We start from the raw sequence: 18,190 nt of genomic DNA on the forward strand, positions 1-18,190 counted from the left end.
TGCAAGATATGTAAACATTCTTAAAGTGGCATTATTAAAGTGACTAGTGTTCCATTTATTAATGTGGCCAATGATATCAAGTCTGAAGGTAGGCAGCAGCCTCTCTGTGCTAGTGGTGGCTGTTTAACAATCTGATGGCCTTGAGAGAGAAGCTGTTTTTCAATCTCTCTGTCCCAGCTTTGATGCACCTGTACTGACCTCGCCTTCTGGATGGTAGCGGGGTGAACAGGTAGTGGCTCGGGTGGTTAATGGCCTTGATGATCTTCTTTGCCTTCCTGTGACATCGGGTGTTGTAGGTGTCCTGGAGCGTAGGTAGTTTGCCCCCAGTGATGCGTTGTGCAGACCGCACCACCCTCTTGAGAGCCCTGCGGTTATGGCCGGTGCAGTTGCCGTACCAGGCGGTGATACAGCCTGACAAGATGCTCTCAATTGTGCAACTGTAAAAGTTACTGAAGGTTTTCGGTGACAAGACACATTTTTTCAGCCTCCTGAAGTTGAAGAGGCGCTGTTGTGCCTTCTTTATCACACTGTCTGTGTGTGTGGACCATTTCAGTTTGTCGGTGATATGTACACCAAGGAACTTAAAACTTTCCACCTTCTCCACTGTTGTCCCGTCAAGGTGAATAGGGGGGTGCTCCCTTTGCTGTTTCCACGATCATCTCTTTAGTTTTGAAAATGTATGATTGGCTCAGCTCCAACTTCAAACGGTTGAGTCTAAAACCACAATGTGCCAGCTAGAAGCCTCTTTTTGTATATTTTAGAGTAGTTTTTTTAACCAGAGTACTTTGACCTTAAATTGCGGGCATGGTATGCAAAATGCTTGCAGGTTGGCAGGTCTGAAAATGGTCATCTTAATTTTCCCAAGTCGCATTAAATACAGTTTATTTTACAGCTCAGTTTAAGGTGGTATGTACGTTGTATTTACTAGGAAACTACGTGGTAACAATGGATACTTTCTGGTACTTACCTCACATAATTTATAACTACCTGGTACCAAATGGTACAAACTACGCTTATGTAAATGAATCTCAAAGAAACTAAATTGTAATTTATATGCAATTATTATGTAACTGTAATTTCAAAGTAACTATCTGTTAAATACCGGGCTGTAAAATAATGGGTTACCGAATTTAGATTTTGTTGTGTGTGGTGGGGCTCACCTGTGAAGCGGCTCTCTTCTTCTTGGTTGCAGAGGATATAAGTGGACGGAGTCTGAAAGAGAGAAGAATGTCTAAACCATCAGAATTGACAAAGAGAGCACAAGCATGAGTAACCTTAGCTAACACTCGAAGAAACAACAGAATGCTACACAAGAATTTACCAAACTAGCACACCTCCTACATTCTAGGACTCCTGAGTGGCGCAGAGGTCTAAGGCACTGCATCTCAGTGTAAGAGGCGTCACTACAGTCCCTGGTTCGATTCCAGGTTGTATCACATCCGGCCGTGATTGGGAGTCCCATAGGGTGGCGCACAATTGGCCCAGCGTCGTCCGGGTTTGGCCGGTGTAGGTCGTCATTGTAAACAAGAATTTGTTCTTAACTGACTTGCCTAGTTAAATAAAGATACAAAAATTATATTAATTTTCTACATTATAATTGAACGCAAGACTCACCAACCTCCCCTCCAATAAAAAAAAAAAGAGTTTTCTGGAAATAAACTATTTATTACAGCAAATGAACAACCCCGCCCACCCTTCAACCTACTTGTCGTTTTGACTTTCAAACATGCGCATTTGAAACATTTCAGTCCAAGACCTTCCCCGCTGGGGTTCAAGAAACCCTCTGGCATTGATGAAACGCTGGGGCTAAATTGGCTAGAAATCAGCTTTTAACATCAAACGCTACTATTTAAAGCTAATGCTATTTAAGGCTTATATCAAAAAGCGCTCTCTTACAAAGTTAATTAGTCTTAAGGGGGAAGTGGGGGAAATGAGGGATTCTGGAAGGTTGGATGGAAAGTGACCTTGACGTGTTTCGGTGTGGAGAAGGAGAATGCGGTGGTACTGTACTTCTCTAAGGTAGGCTACGTCTGTAAGGCTGTTTATGGCACCTAGTTGGGGAGTTTCCTCTAACTCAGGCAGCGGCCACATTGGGACGCATGAACATGGATGAAATCATATATGCATTCATCAATTGTCTGCTTTTGTCCGTCAAATTACAGCCCAAGTCAACTATTTTCATATGAGTTGCATAAATAAAAGACGGACCGATTTATGCAATTTTTATCTGACAATCATCTCTGTCATCAACAGATGACTCCGATTGAAAAAGGATTAGCTCAATACGGAATGTTCAGACACAAAATGTAAATGTGGCCACAGCCTAAATAAGACACCACTGACTACTCCATCCATCAGTGTCATTGTAATATTGCCTTTATAGAAGATAGGTGTAGCATGTTAAAAAGGAAAAGCAGCAAGAAATATTTTAACAAAATACACAAGTGCCCTAGCCACACCAAACCCAGACATATACACAACTAAGTCGCTCAAACATAACTCATATACCCTGACAAATTAATTCATTAAATATAGTTTACACACAAACAAATGCAAATACAAACAAACTCCCTACCCCCCCCCTCCCTCCCTCCCTCCCTCCCTGCATGGAAGAGAGAATTTCCCCCATCTCCTCTTCCACCCCCCTTGTAGAGGAATAGGGGGTCTCCCTGAGGACTCAGTGGGAGTGCTTTCCTCTTCGATAAGGGAAAGTGCCACTAATTAATCTGATTAGGGAAAGGGAGGAGGCAAAAAAAGGGGTGTGGGAGGGATAGCGTTTCTCGTTTGCCAAGCAGGGCTCTCTCTCTCTCTCCCTTTGTCGAGCCTCATTAAGAGAGGCTGTAAGCATTAGCCATCTGCGTAGTTCAACGGCACATGCTTCTAGAAATACAGTGGGTTGAACCTCCGTCTTCCATTGAAAGCAGTGGCTAGCGGTGCGCTAGTAGTTTGATTCTAGGCTAGCAGACGTTGAATCAAACTGCTGCTTTAGCCACAACAGTTTTCAGTATTCAGTGTGTTTGTTAGTGTTTTTATAACTCAAATGTTCCAAATTCAATCTCACTGCCACATAGAAAGACCTGTTAAAAATGGGTGGAATATAAAGAAGAAGCATGTCATTTCTAGCCATCCCATGTCTACGTCCTCCTCACAACAACCACAATAACCTTCCTCGGCGTGCCAGCAAGTTCACCAGTGCCACACTATCATTAGGACTGCTGTGCGCCCTTACTGGAGAAACACAACCACCCCTAGGGTGGGATGGCGAGCGCAGCAAACCGTAACACAACCGAGTAGAGTGAGTCAATAGCCTTGGACAGAGAGCTCTCTTTCACCCAGCTGTGACTAATACACTTACAGCATGGGCCAGATAATAGCCATGTAGCCCGCGGGGCCTGAGTTTCGCGCTTGCACGCTTCCTAAAGTTAAATACAGTCGATGCATATATAGCTATAGCTATATAATCCTGTCATAGGCGGATCATGGTGTGCTGTGCAGCCAGCTAACCAGCAGACATACAGAAATATTCTGGATGCAAGCATGAAACAGAATTGAGGTGTGAGGAATCTTAGTCATATGCACACAGTGTGAATACAGTCACACAGCTGATAGGCGGATCAAAGAGCGTAAGGTTGATTGAAGTCAAGGTCAAAAGGACAGCTCAGGTTTGTTTTTTGTTATCATATACCACAGCATTGTTGAATACTCTATTCTGATGTGCTTGTAAGGCATTCATTATTTTCAGATAAATGGACAGTTGGAAAAGTTATTGTACACCAATTGTTTTTGTTCCAGCAATAGGTGCCTTATTAACGTTTTAAATCAATGCACCAAGCGGACCTTACTTGCTACAAAGTGACAAAAAACGAAATCAACAACCACACATACAGAAATGTCTGGATGCGAAGGTGAAATTGAACTGAGGTGTGAGGAATCTTAGTCACACGCAGTGCATATACAATAAAACAGCTCCTCGGTTGGGTTGATTGAACACAAAGGTCAAAAGGTCAGTTTGTTGTGTGTAGAAGCACTTTTGTTTTTTGTTATCATGCCAGTTAGTATTCTGACCTTCCATTTTGGTCCAAAAGTAATGGAAGGGAATCAATAGCAATTCTACAGAGCGCACTGCACACTGGGCCTTAATGCTGTCTGTGAGGGCAACTATGCAACCGCAGACAGACCCGAGCAAAAGCATCAGCCAATTCAATCAGGTATTTATATGGTTTTCAAATTCAATTCTCAAAATGCATCAGGGTATTTTCCTAGAACGAGTTGCCGCTTGCCGATGCAATAACGAGCATCCATTTGAAGGAAACGCATGTGCGTATTACACACACACACTAGCACACGACACAGAGTGGTAGGTAGCCTAGTTAGGGCGGCAGGTAGCCTAGCGGTTAGAGCGTTGGGCCATTAACCGGAAGATGGCTAGAATCCCAAGCTGATGTGTCCTTGAGCAAGACACTTAACCCTAATTGCTCCAGGGTCACTGTTGATAATAGCAGACCCTGGCTGTGACCCCACTCTCTGAGGGTGTTCCAGGGGGAGTTGGGATATGCAAAAAACTCATTTCCAATTCAAACATGCGCATTAATACACACTTGTACATGAGTTAAATGTGTTTCCATCGCATTTTCAACTCTACCGGTGACTTCGTCACAAAAAAAACGGTTGCGATTGTCGTAGCTGAATCAGAATTAGTTAGGTAACATAGATAAATAAGATGTTTTATTTATTTCATAATATGCAGAATATCAGAAAGGGAGAAGGGCTCCACTATGTCTGTACGCTAGTCACTCCCTTCTTTTCCCATTGGGGGGAGGAGTATGGCAGTGTCTGGAATCATTGTATTATCCCTCTGATGTGTTGATGAATCTTGAGATAGTATATGACCTAGAGGTTCACTCCCCTTAGTGAGCTTCTCCAGGAGTGGGGAGAGGAGGGGGTGTATTTGAGATGGGAGTATCTAGAATTGACAATTGATATATGCCATTGGATGAGGTAATGTTTTGGTACCAAGAACGAGATTGGAACCTCGTCTAAAGAGACCAAACTGAACAATAATTTATAGCTAATGCTATCTGGATGGGATACTCCTCTTTCAAGTAAAAGGTTCTTTGTAATGTTCCTAAGATCTGCTGTTCGTCATGTGAGTTGAGAGGGGTGTATCTTGGCTATAAAAGATACTAAGAATTGTTTTGTAAGCACTCTCAGAGAATTCATTTATAGACACTGAATTGATCTGAGAGTCAAAAGGGCTATGGTGAAGCTCATATAATTAAAGATGGAATGTAAAATATAACTCTGACTTGTGTGTGGTTTGTAAACTCTGATCATTTAGTAATACAGGAAATTACCACGACACGATAAACAGCAAACTTGCCCAATCTGGTTTTGGTGCTTGCTTTCTAGATAACAGTGGACAGGGTAGGTCATATGATGAGATATGGACAAGGTCAATATAATTTCTATTTGATAATTGGCAGCCAAGCATTGATCATCATGTCACCAGCATTCAAATAATAACCTATCATCAATACTTATAGGAAATTTGCATGAAGCTCATCCCCGTCCATCACTTAACCACCATAAAGTTTATCATAACTTATACTGAGTGTACAAAACATTAAGGATACCTGCTCTTTCCATGACATAGACTGACCAGGTGAATCCAGGTGAAAGCTATGATCCCTTATTGATGTCACTTGTAAATCCACTTCAATCAGTGTAGATGAAGGGGAGGAGACAGGTTAAATAAGGATTTTTAAGCCTTAAGACAATTGAGACATGGATTGTGTATATGTGCCATTCAGAGGGTGAATGGGCAAGACAAAAGAGTTAAGTGCCTTTGAATGGGGTATGGTAGTAAGTGCCAGGCGCACCGGTTTGTATCAAGAACTGTTACGCTGCTGGGCTTTTCATGCTCAACAGTTTCCCATGTGTATCAACAATGGTCCACCACCCAAAGGACATCCATTCCCTGTGGAATGCTGTCGACATGAAATGAGGCTGTTCTGACGGCAAAGGGGGTACAAAAAGATCCCACCATGTCGAACTAACAAATTGTCTGTCGACATTTATGAAATTATACCGACACTTCATGTTTCCATCACACCTGTCGTGATTTAAAAAAAAATACATTGCATGACTTTACTCGCATAAAAACTGTGGATGGAAAAGTGGTTAATGCTAGTGTGGCATCCTAAAATCAGGACCATTTCCACCCTAGAGTCTTCACCAATATCACCAATATTACATGAATGGGGCTCCGATTAAAAAAGACTGACTGCGCTGTTGGACTCCACAGACGTTCTCTGCCGAGCAGCTATACTGTTCAGTACTGTAACAGTTATATCAAAACGGTTTCTGCGTGCAACTATAAGCACATTTGTAGAACTTTTGCTACTCGTCTCCCTTTATAAAATGTTTTTTTACTTAACTGGCCTTTTCTCACTAGCCTGGGAGGGGACGGCTTGGGGACGGATACATGTCCTCCTATGATATGAGCTCCCAGAAGGCCCTTGGGCACTGATTTGACACTGTGTGAGGCTAATGCAGAGTGACACCCATTCTGTCGGGAGTGGTGAAATGTGACCAGGGGCCACGCGCTGAGGTGCTACGGCTGCTCTGACGGCCTTGCAGTCTGGGGGCCCTCTGGTTTGGGCTGGTGTGTGTGCGTGTGTGTCTTGGATCTGCCTGTCTGTCTGTCTCTGTTTTTGTGTGCTTTTCCCATTTCATGTGCATGCTTTCATGTCTGTGTGTGTGTGCTCAAGAATGTATGTGCATGTGTAGGGTGTGTGGGAGCACGGTGGATGTGACTGTTGCGTATGTGAGGGGGTAAATTGTGTGTGATTGGGGGGAGGGTCTGTGAGCACTTGTATGATGGAGGGTGAGTGTGCAAGGCGGCTGTCGAGGGTTTTAGAATGCGTGTGAATATGTGTACCATTGTATATGTGATCAGGATGTGGCCGTGAGGAGTGTAAGTGTGTGAGCGTGTGTGAGTGATCGGAAGGTGTGGTCACGAGACAGTTAAGATATGTGCGTGTGGGTTTAAGTGTGTGTGAATGACATTCTGAGCCTAGGGGTAGATTTTGGACCTGGGTGTGGATTTTGACAATGAGGTAGACTATGTGGCATTAGTTGACAGTCGCTGACTGAAGTGGAGTGAGAGACACAACGGAACCGCTCACTGAAGCCCCCACCGGGGCTGAAACTTCACAGTTGGGCACGAGACACACAGCTGTCAGACACACCCCTCCCACCCTCCCTCCCTCCCCAAACACAAGTCAAAGAGTCTGGGGGGGCAGGGGTCAAAACTCTCACTTTAGTGTTGGGGTCAATTCCAATCTACGTACATTCCAGTCCTTTCAGGAATAGCCCCATTCCACTGTGACGTCAGCATAAACAACATGCTGTATGAGAGAGGTGAACGGTTGCTAGCCTGAAAAGCAATGACTCTCAGAAAATGCCAAAAGTGAGCTATTGTGTGCCATATTTGTTGCTCTGAATGCATAGGAAAATGTATAATATACACTACCGTTCAAAAGATTGGGGTCACTTAGAAATGTCCTTGTTTAAAAATATATATTTTTTTTAATTGTCCATTAAAATAACATCAAAGTAATCAGAAATACAATGCAGACATTGGTAATGTTGTAAATGACTATTTTAGCTGGAAACGAGTGATATTTTTATGGAATATCTACATAGGCGTACAGAGGCCCATTATCAGCAACCATCACTCCTGTGTTCCAATGGCATGTTGTGTTAGCTAATCTAAGTTTATAATTTTAAAAGGCTAATTAATCATTACAAAAGCCTTTTGCAATTATGTTAGCACAGCTGAAAACTGTTGTTCTGATTAAAGAAGCAATAAAACTGGCCTTCTTTAGACTAGTTGAGTATCTGGTGCATCAGAATTTGTGGGTTCGATTACAGGCTCAAAATGGCCAGAAACAAAGACGTTTTTTTATTATACCTTTATTTAACTAAGAACAAATTCTTATTTTCAATGACGGCCTAGGAACAGTGGGTTAACTGCCTTGTTCAGTGGCAGAACAACAGATCTTTACCTTGTCAGCTCGGGGATTCGATCTGGCAACCTTTCGGTTGCTAGTCCAACACTCTAACCACTAGGCTACCTGCCGCCCGCTTTCTTCTGAAACTCGTCAGTCTATTCTTGTTCTGAGAAATGAAGGCTATTCCATGCGAGAAATTCTAAGACACTGCATCTCAGTGCTAGAGGCGTCAGTACAGACCCTGGTTCGATTCCAGGCTGCATCACAACCGGCTATGAATGGGAGTCCCATAGTGCGGTGCACAAGAGGTAGGCCGTCATTGTAAATAAGAATTTGTTCTAGTTAAATAAAAAATAATAATAACATTTGCAATGACAAACATTATGTTAAGCAGGACATTCATAGGCTAATGTAACAAAAATATAAATGTATTTAATTTGACCATTGGAAAAAAGATACTACATAAAGACTGTACTGCAGATTAAATTGAATTGAGCCTCGACTTTCATTTCATCATATTTGAAACCAGGATGGAGGAACATCTTTTGAGGTAAAAGGGGGAGATGGGACCGCTCGTGTGAAACGGGGGTCACCCAAAAGGGGAAAGGAATCTTCCAGTGGAATTGGCTGGCATAGGGACCACGCCCAAATGTGCCCAAATGTCCGCCCTGTGCACCGCAGGTGCCCTCTCAGCCTTTAGTCAGATGGTCAATACAAGCTCTAATGGAGCGAGTACACCAAAGACAGATCTGCCAGTTAATTATATCATTAATTCCTAGGCTTCTCCAAACTCCCCCTTGTACCACCCTCTGAGATGGGGGCTAGGCAGGGTTGGATGGGTGTTCCCATCTGCTTAAAATATGTATTTTATTTGTACTGATATTTTCTTAGAGTTATGTCTGTCTGAGATGTGGGTCGGTTAGGGTATTACCAAGATTCAGGACTTAGACTGAAGGCGTTGTAAGTCAAAGTAACATAAGTAACACAAGTACTGTCTTTTTTAAAAAGCAAATCTGAGCTCAGATCAATAATGGCAACATTGAAACTTCATCACAGTTATCAATTGGGGGCAGCAGGTAGCCTAGTGGTTAGAGCGTTGGGCCAGTAACCAAAAGGTTGCTGGATTGAACCCCCGAGCTGACAACATAAAAATCTGTTGTTCTGCCCCTGAACAAGTCAGTTAACCCACTGTTCCCCGGTAGGCTCTCATTGTAAATAAGAACTTGTTCTTAACTGACTTGCCTAGTTAAATAAAATAAAATATCAATGAGAGAAATGTAACGCTTCTACAGTTAAGAGATACATATTAGAGGGCTTTGCAGCAAGCATTTAAATGACAGCCATTGGACTTGACTGTAAAATGTGTGGTGGTGCTATTAGAACATCCCTCCCCTCCATTGGTTCAGAGCGAGAGCTTTTTCCAGGCAGGCCCATATGTCACCACATCAATAATGCTTGTCAATTCAATCTGACAGCAGGGGAAGGGAAGCCATATTTCACTGGAGCCAATATCGCACAGCAGATGTGTGGATATAAATATATTTGAAGGGAGTGTGCACTCGACCATACCACAGTGGGTGGTGGTAGTAGCAGTGATCACCCACAATGTGACTAGCTTAGGACTGGTCCTTGCTGTCCAGCTGGTGTGGGTACCAGTATGAAGGGGCCACACCCTGATTATTTCCCCCCATTGCCTTCCTGCAGAGGGGTGAGCACAGATGGAACACGAGTATTGCCAGGTCCCTCACTATCTGGTGGGTGGAGGCGGACGACCTGTGGGGCGTGGGCCCAACGGGCTAGCAGGAGCCTCGGAGCTCCACCACTGTGTCCGAGCGTCTGGAAAAACGCTCCTGCGGCACGGCCAGTCAGAGCCAATATGTAGAGCGCTGGCTAAAGCCACCTAGTGCGAGGCAGAAGGGAGGCAGACGGCCAGGGACAGCCTGGAGGATAGTGCTATAGGCTGGAACAAGCCAGAAGTGAGGCCTTCTGGCATGTTCCAGCGCATTGCTGCTTTCACACTCCACTATCAGCACTGAAGAGCGAGGTTACGGATTCTAACCTTTTTTCGGTGGGGGGCTGGCTCAGAGAACATGAAGCCATCCCTTTCCCCAAGGATAAAGCCATTAAAGATGGAGTACAACGTCTCCAATCCAAGAGCCGATACGGGCTACCCCGGAAGAATACAGATGCAATCCGACCAGGGGCCGTGAGTTTGCATCAGCAGTTTTTCCCCCGCACACGTGACTTCACCTCCTCTGGCTGACCAGCGGGCCTTATCACGCTTCCTGCAGACACACTCTGGAGGGCACAGAGGGTCTCGGGGATAGGAATGAGATGGGGAATCTTCGGAATGGAGGAAGAAAGAAGTGATGATTATCTGATGCTCCCACTGAGCAGGTCAGCAGCGGGGAGAGATTTAGTTACAGTGGGGGGTGGGGTGGGGGGTGTATCTCACTGTTGTGACGGCACTCTCCCCCATCTCTGCACACCCAATTTCACAGTTGGTATTCTCCAACTGTAAATGGGACTGCCTGTGGGGGGCTTTCTTCCACAACCCCCCCCCCCCCCCCCCCCCCCAACACACAGACACGCTCCCCCTCTACATTTTTCTAACTCTCAATAACATTCACAAATATTATTGTGAACAGACCGCTTGGTGGATCAGGTCAGGTTTGTTATCCACTAGGGAACTGTTCACCATGCCCTTCCCTGCAAAACATTGATCATCTGAGATTTATTTGTATTTTTATTATTGTCACATACACCAGATAAGTGCAGTGAAATGTGTTGTTTTACAGGGTCATGATCATGGGAGATTTTATGGCCACTGCGACTACACTGCCAGTCAGTAATATAAAATGGCTGTTCTTGAATTGCATTTAGTCTCATGTTCTCATTCTATGCATGAATCTCCACCCCTAACAAAACAATAGGGTAAGAGGTGGAGTTTCTTTATTATTATTATCCTGCACTGAATATTTACTCTAACAGTGGTCAGAACGCTTGTTCAGCCCAGGCCTATCTAGTAGGACTACAGCTGAGAGCTGTGCCCATGGCAACCCGGTGAGTGGGAGGGAGTTCCCACGGAGACAGCTTGAGACACAATAAATGTCTGCATCACCTTCCCTTGACGCAGAGAAGCAGATGGAGAAAGAGGGCCGGCACAGAAATGTGTGTGGATCACCACATAGATAGATTTGCAGCACCAAGGCTCTGTGATTTATCTTCGACAGTTGCCCTGAGCAGTTCAACCTCTGAGTCTATGAGGATTCATGACTTCCCTCAAATGGTTAACAACTTGCTTGTTGTTGTGAATGATTGTTGTTGTGAAAGGGAATTAATGTAATTTACCATTGGTAAATAAGAGCAAACATACCAAATGTAATAATGATTATATTGCCTATCACATTAACAAATGTAGCCAATTGAATGGCTGATTGTCTACGATATAAAGAGTACACACTAATAAATGAATTAAAACATAATAAACATGAATCAATCAATAAACATGAACTAATGCACACCATACATAAGGGGAAAAATATATTTCCTTCATACGTCCTAAATAAGTGTTAACATTTAGCATGGAAGGCAAAATTGACAAAATTACATCCACTGAAGTAGCATCCCCTCAAAGAGCTCCTAGCCAATGAGATTGTATGGTCCAAGCCACCTTTGCCACATTGGGCGCTTCCCAAATAACACCCTATTCCCTACATAGTGCACTACTTTGGACCAGAGCCCTATCAGTACCATAGGGGTACTATTACCTATTCATACTAGGCGGTGTCTGAGGAAGGCCTCAAATAATTGCCAAAGACTCTATCCACCCCAGTCATGGACTGTTCTCTCTGTTACCGTCCAGCAGGCGGTACCAGAGCATCAGGTCTCGGACCATCAGGCTCCAAGACAGCTTCTACCCTCAAGAAATAAGACTCTTGAACAGCTAAACAATGGCTGCCCACCCTCACCCATGGACTATCTGCACTGACTCTATGCACACCAACAGGCTTACACACAAACTTTGCTGCTATAATTGTTATTCATTTATTTGTATTATCTATCCTGCTACCAGTCATGTTTTTACCCCTGCTTACATGTACATATCATATCTACCTCTACTCCAGTATCCCTGCATATTGAAATTATGGTGCTGGCACTGACCCTGTATATAGCTTACATTCTGATATTTGTATTATTCGTTTTTTTTCAACTTTATATTATTTCATCTTACCTTCATATTGAATAATGCATTTTTGGGAAAGAGCTTGCAAGTAAGTGTCTCACTGTTCTGTTTTACACCTGCTGTATCCTGTGCACTTTGATTTGAGTTGGGACACAGCCATTGTTCCTAACAGCAGGAAGTGGTTTTCGAGCTCAAACATCAAGGTGCCCTCCAGACTGCCTGACCACAAGCTACAGATAAATCACTGCCCTCAACAATGTGGAACAATAGTGGGTGAGCCATCTATGACCTCTGTTACCATTCACTTTACAGAGAGGTCAGATGTCAGTGCAGCTGAGGCAAGTTCCTTTGAAGAAGGACTTCCACCCGACCATCGGTCTCCACTGCTAATCTTTAAGAGAAGACTCTGACTAGCTGCTGTTTCGCACAATGGCACAGACGGACAAGGGGTGCCAGTGAGGGAGACAGTGACTGTCTGGATGAGAAGAGGCTGGGATTCTTCCACACACAAATAAGTGGCTGCCCCTGACAAGAGAGGCACTGCGAGAGTGGAGCGTGGGCAGGGATTTACTGACATAAGAAATGCATCTGCGAGCTTGAGCCATCCCTCAGACTGTTTGACAACAGAAAGAATGCCAGGCGTTCCGGAAAATACATCTCAGGAAAAGAGCTCTCTGGTGCATTATGCAGACTAAACATTACAGAGTCTGCTATGTGATCTGTATAGTCCATAGGAAAGAAAAGCCCACACAACCAGACATCCAGGTCCTGTTCTGCACACATGTCACTCTGCAAGTCCTTTCCTGCCTACGGGTGGAGACAGGGTCTGCTCGCGTGCCTTCCCTCCGGTCCCCACAGGCATGGCTCAGGGAGACACCGATAGGCCAGATCCTGCCCTCTGGGGAAATCGTCTGTCAACAACTCCAGTGTTTACCAATGCAGGGATACTGGGGATGTGGCACGACATGACAGAGATGCTGTGGAGAGTTGACAAATCAATCTGTCGGTTGGGGGCTGTGCTTGAGGGCATGGAAGGGGGTGGGGGTCTAGGGGAGCCTACCAGGGGGTCTGACTGCATGGTGCATCATTCACACACAGCCACAGCACATTCCACACCCGGGTGCCTCCATAACAGGTCCCCTCAACAGCAACGGGATGGGCATCTGAGGGCTTTGGCATGACCCAGAGCATCTGTGTCATCTGTTGGTTTGCAGAGGTAGCCTTTCGCACGGGTGCTGGGAGTGGGTTAGCAGGCAAAGGGGGAGGGGGAGTCACAGCAGAGGGAAAAGTAGCAGCCGGATGGAAATGATGACATTTCAAGAGGAAATTGGAGATAGTTTGAGGGGGAGAAGGCGAGAGGCAATCTCTCAGAGACGAACCCTGCAAAACACATCAGGGTGCCCCAGATCCTGGGCTGCTATTTCTGGCCAGCGTGAGACGAGACAGCCTGTGCTTCTTGCTCCAAACTTTGACCTTTGCGAGGTCGATAAAGACACAAACAAACACACCTGACCACAGGTTGACATTATTGTATTGTATCGGAAGCTAGTCAGGAGCAAAAAGGTTGTCGGGAGGCTGGAATTACGAGCCCTTTCAAATGCAGAACAGCTCTGTGTGTCTGCTGAAGTTTCCTGCTGTGTCACTGGTCCTGAATGCTACCAGTAAAACGAAAATCATATCAAGGTCAAGTAAAGGGTACGGTTGAGAGGCTCCTGTGGGACTCCCTGAAAAGAGATCAGCACACAGACTTTTCTGCCACCGTGCGTTACAATTTACACTTAGAACAACCAACCTTGACTAGTCAGGGATTGTAGCTTTCATAAAGAGAAAGGGATGGGGCGGGAGGGAGGAGTTGATGAGGGACAAAGAACTACAGGGTAATTAGTTTTGCCCTCTCTGGAAGAGCGCTTTTCCATCTTTGTTAGTTTGGTGGGCGCGGAGGGGGCTTTCGTCTGGCAGCTGGTGGAGGACTTGTAGTGAAAGGGAGGGGTGAGACTTCTCGTGATCTGTGGCTGTGGGAAAGTTTTAGTGTTCAGAGTGTGTCTGAATGCAAGACAGAAAATGAATTCTAAGAGTCTCTGCTCTGCGAGTGAGAGAGCACCATGGATAGCTGAGCACGTTCAGACTCGGACAGTTAGCTCCAGTTATGTCAGTGAGAAAAGAATTTCAGCCCTGTAATGGGGGAAATATATGTTTAATTACTATATTGGACTGACTCTGCTGTTGTGTTTGTTGATGTCTCTGTTGATGTGTGCTGTACATCTTGCCAGGCCATTAATGCAGATGACAACTACTTCTCAATGAATTTACCTGGTTCAAATGAGATGGAAAAAAAAACATGCATCAGAGACTGTTCCAACTTTGTGTCTAAGAAAGTATTTCAATTCAGTGACAAAGTTTTCCGCTCTGAGTGGGGGGGATGGGGGAGGCTAGGATGATATGATCAACAACACTAGCTGTGCGTCATCCGAGGAGAAGGTGTTGGGTGGGGGGGGGGGGTTGGGTGTTTGTGTAAGCGCGGCGGCGCACTAACCAACAGGATCACAGCCGACAATGGATTTACTGTCAGGCTCCCTTCTCCCTTTCCACTCCTTTCCTCTAAGGGCTTTTAAAACACAACGCACGCTCTGAGGTACCAGGTATAACAGCGAGATCCAAGAGCAGGCTAAGCCACCTGAATCACACAAGCTCGACTCGCACCACGGTTCCTCATACAAATGGGAGGCAGCAACAACTTTAAAGAGAGCAATCTTGCCTCCAACTAATGTAAGATGCATCACAATGACAAGCACTGAGCATTTTATGTGACAACAAACTGAAATGTGTTGTGCGGGTATACCAAGTCGCATACCAAGTGCTAGCTTTCAAACATTCAAGAGAAACACTTAGAGAAAGTCACTCTGTACCCTCAGTCTCAGATATCTGGCTGTGATTCAATACTAGATGCTGATATAAAGTTGAGGGAGCATTAAAAATGCACACATTCTTGTTTGAATCCAATGAGGAAACATGTACGAAACAGAAACAAAACGTAGCCGTTTCTCACTGACGGGAATAGAAGGTGCTTTATGCACAGAAGTGAGGCTGGCATACCTTATAGTTCAGGGTGCTGGCCCAATCTAGACAAACCCTGGCCAGCTAAAGTGCACACAGGGAAACTAATCTTACCCCCCTCTCATCATCCCAATAGACAGAGTTCCAGATGCTTTCCCATAATCCAGCAGGAGGCTCAGATCCGCTGCTGTAGCACTGGAACTAAAACTTGAGTTCATTGTCAGATTTTTGGCCTTTCTAGGGAGTTTTTCCTAGCCACCGTGCTTCTACACCTGTATTGCTTGCTGTTTGGGGTTTTAGGCTGGGTTTCTGTACAGCACTTTGAGATATCAGCTGATGTAAGAAGAACTATATAAATACATTTGATTTGTTCCACGTCGTCTACTCCCCACCTCCCCCCACGTAAGCTGATCACATTCTGAGAACCGGTGGTCTGTTTGGTTGAAGCCCAGAGCCTCAGCAACTTCAAGGTTGCAGTGATGGGACACAAGTGCATCAATGAGTCAATGAGACTGTAAGGCTTTGTGCTCAAACAATAGGAGAAGACGTGCAACCTTAAATATGACGAATGAAAGGCTGGACCCTACTTAGTTGAAACATGATGTCTAGGTCAACATTCATAAAAAATCCTACCGTAATGCTTGTATCTAATTCATTAACACACTGAATAGCCAGAAGTGACACGATTCCATCAAATGAGCTCTACTTCCATGGACACATAATATACATAACTGATGGCAGTCAATCCATTGTTAGTGGGAGAAAATTGAATATAAACCCAGCATCTGCCTTTGATGAAGAAACGAGGCCTGAAGGGATAGCTCCAATCTGTTGGAGTTGACCAGAGACTAGATAGTACCGACCCCGGCACCTGAGCCTGCTGAGGGGGGGGTAGGTGATGGGGGCTTTGTAATTCTACCGGCAGTCTACTCATCAGCTCTCCAACAGTGCCTCACATCTCATTTTCATTACCAATTCAGAATTCATTACCAAAATGTTAATTATCATTAATGTGGCCGTGGCATGATCTAGAAATTATTGGCAAAATGAGAAATGGTCTGTCGTGGCGTGTCAGTAACAGAAGTCGTGATCTCATGCTCCGTCTGCTCTGCATTCATTACATCTCTCACAAGGACATTTGGAGTCCAACTGGAGGATTAATTGGAGAGAGGGGGGAAGACAGACACCTCAGACATGACGTCCAGAGGGCAAGATTGGCTTGTCTTCGGCAAACCAGCCTAGGGATCAGAAATGGGGTGAGTGGTAGTGGGGGACTGAGGAGGGTGTACAATTTGAACACCTCCAGAGGCAATAGGGGACCTTTACGCCACAATTGGTGCCTATTATTGGTGGTAAAAAGGGCCTGATTCCTGTGGTTATGTGAAAGTGTTTCCATGTTGTCAGGAAATTATAAAAATGGCTTGTTGAATAGCCTGTCTGTTTAATGCCTCGATAAGATAGAGGCATCATAAGCAACATTAGCCTTGTTGCATTTTGTATCCCAGAAGTGCTTCTCAGAGCCCAGCTATTGGGATATTTTCCAACCATAACAACTTTTCGCAATCTAAACATTTCTATATTACTCCAATTCCTTCTCTGTCGAAGCTTAGTCCTGACCTTAGCATTTCACTACTGTACCTTCTCCTATATTCACACAGGAATAGCATTCAAATCAAATCAAATCAAACTCCAATCTAATTTTTGTCACATACAACGAATACAACCTTACCGTGAAATGCTTACTTACAAGCCCTTAACCAAAAATGCAGTTTTAAGAAAATAGAGTTAAGAAAATATTCAATAAATAAACTAAGGTAAAAAAAATATCTAATAAATAAATCTAATAAAAAAGTAACACAATAAAATAACAATAATGATGCTATATACAGGGGGTACCGGTACCGAGTCAATGTGCGGGGGTACAGCTTAGTCGAGGTCATTTGAACATGTAGGTAGGGATAAAGTGACTATGCATAGACAATAAACAACGAGTAGCAGCAGTGTAAAAACGTTAGCGCAATGACTGGAAGTCTATGGTAACAGCTTGTTAGCAATTGCTCTAACACTAGTTAGCCACTTCCTTAAACTGCACGTAGAGACATAAAAATGGTATCCACAAGTTCATCTGACTCTGGGAAAGTAGATAAAGGGCTTTCATTGCCAAAATCCCAAAGTATCCCTTTAAGAAATAAAACCTGCAGACCTACTAATGAGAACAGAATTAGCTCAACCCAAGCTAACTCTCCCGTGTGGATCAGTTGGTAGAGCATGCTGCTTACAACGCCAGGTTTGTTGGTGTGATTCCCACGGTGGACCAGTAGGTAAATGTATGCACTCACTACTGTAAATTGCTCTGGATTAGAGCGTCTACTAAAATGTAAACGTTAGTTACACTCATCCATATGTGAAGGCTAGGTTACTTCTAACAATTCTAGTTGAAATCCCCTTACCTCTTGCCCATGATGCTGGCGGTGGTGGCCAGGCCCATATTGGTCTTGTTGGGCTGCTTCTTGCGGCGGGTCAGCCTCTTCCGCCCAGGGGGGCCACTGGGTGGCTCTTCCGAGGAGGTTGGCCGGGCAGGGCTGCTGTTGCCGCTGCCACCCTTGCTGTTAAGGTCACGCAGCACGTCGTAGTTGATCTTGCTGGAGATCTTCTTCTGCTCCAGCATCTTCTCGATGGCCTCGCCCGCCGTACTGGCACGGATGGGCTCCCGCTTCTTGGACGTTTTCTTGGGCTGCAAGGGGAAGAGAGAGGGGGGAGAGTTGAGAAGATCTGGGTTGTGTTCATTAGTGCACACCATAGTAAACCGGAGCAAAATGTTTTGCAACGGAAACAAGCGTTCGTTATTGGACAAGTTCAGGTTAGTCCCTCCCCATTTCAGCCATTTGCTTACGTTTGGTTCCTAGTGAATACCCTCCTGATATGTCGGGAGGAA

At 44.7% G+C, this 18,190-nt stretch overlaps 1 protein-coding gene across 3 annotated transcripts in view; it reads right to left on the reverse strand.

Annotated features, from left to right (window-relative positions):
* Positions 1–18,190, reverse strand: part of brf1b (BRF1 general transcription factor IIIB subunit b) — a 134,034-nt gene that overhangs the window by 20,204 nt on the left and 95,640 nt on the right. For all 3 annotated transcript variants that reach the window (XM_071370415.1, XM_071370414.1, XM_071370417.1), the window contains 2 exons: positions 17,706–17,989; positions 1,161–1,212 (listed from right to left, as the gene is read on the reverse strand). In XM_071370415.1, the coding sequence (XP_071226516.1) occupies positions 1,161–1,212; positions 17,706–17,989 (336 nt within the window). The remainder of the gene's footprint in view (positions 1–1,160; positions 1,213–17,705; positions 17,990–18,190) is intronic.

Source organism: Salvelinus alpinus, chromosome 27 (assembly GCF_045679555.1).
Source record: "Salvelinus alpinus chromosome 27, SLU_Salpinus.1, whole genome shotgun sequence".
Classification (NCBI taxonomy): Eukaryota; Metazoa; Chordata; class Actinopteri; order Salmoniformes; family Salmonidae; genus Salvelinus; species Salvelinus alpinus.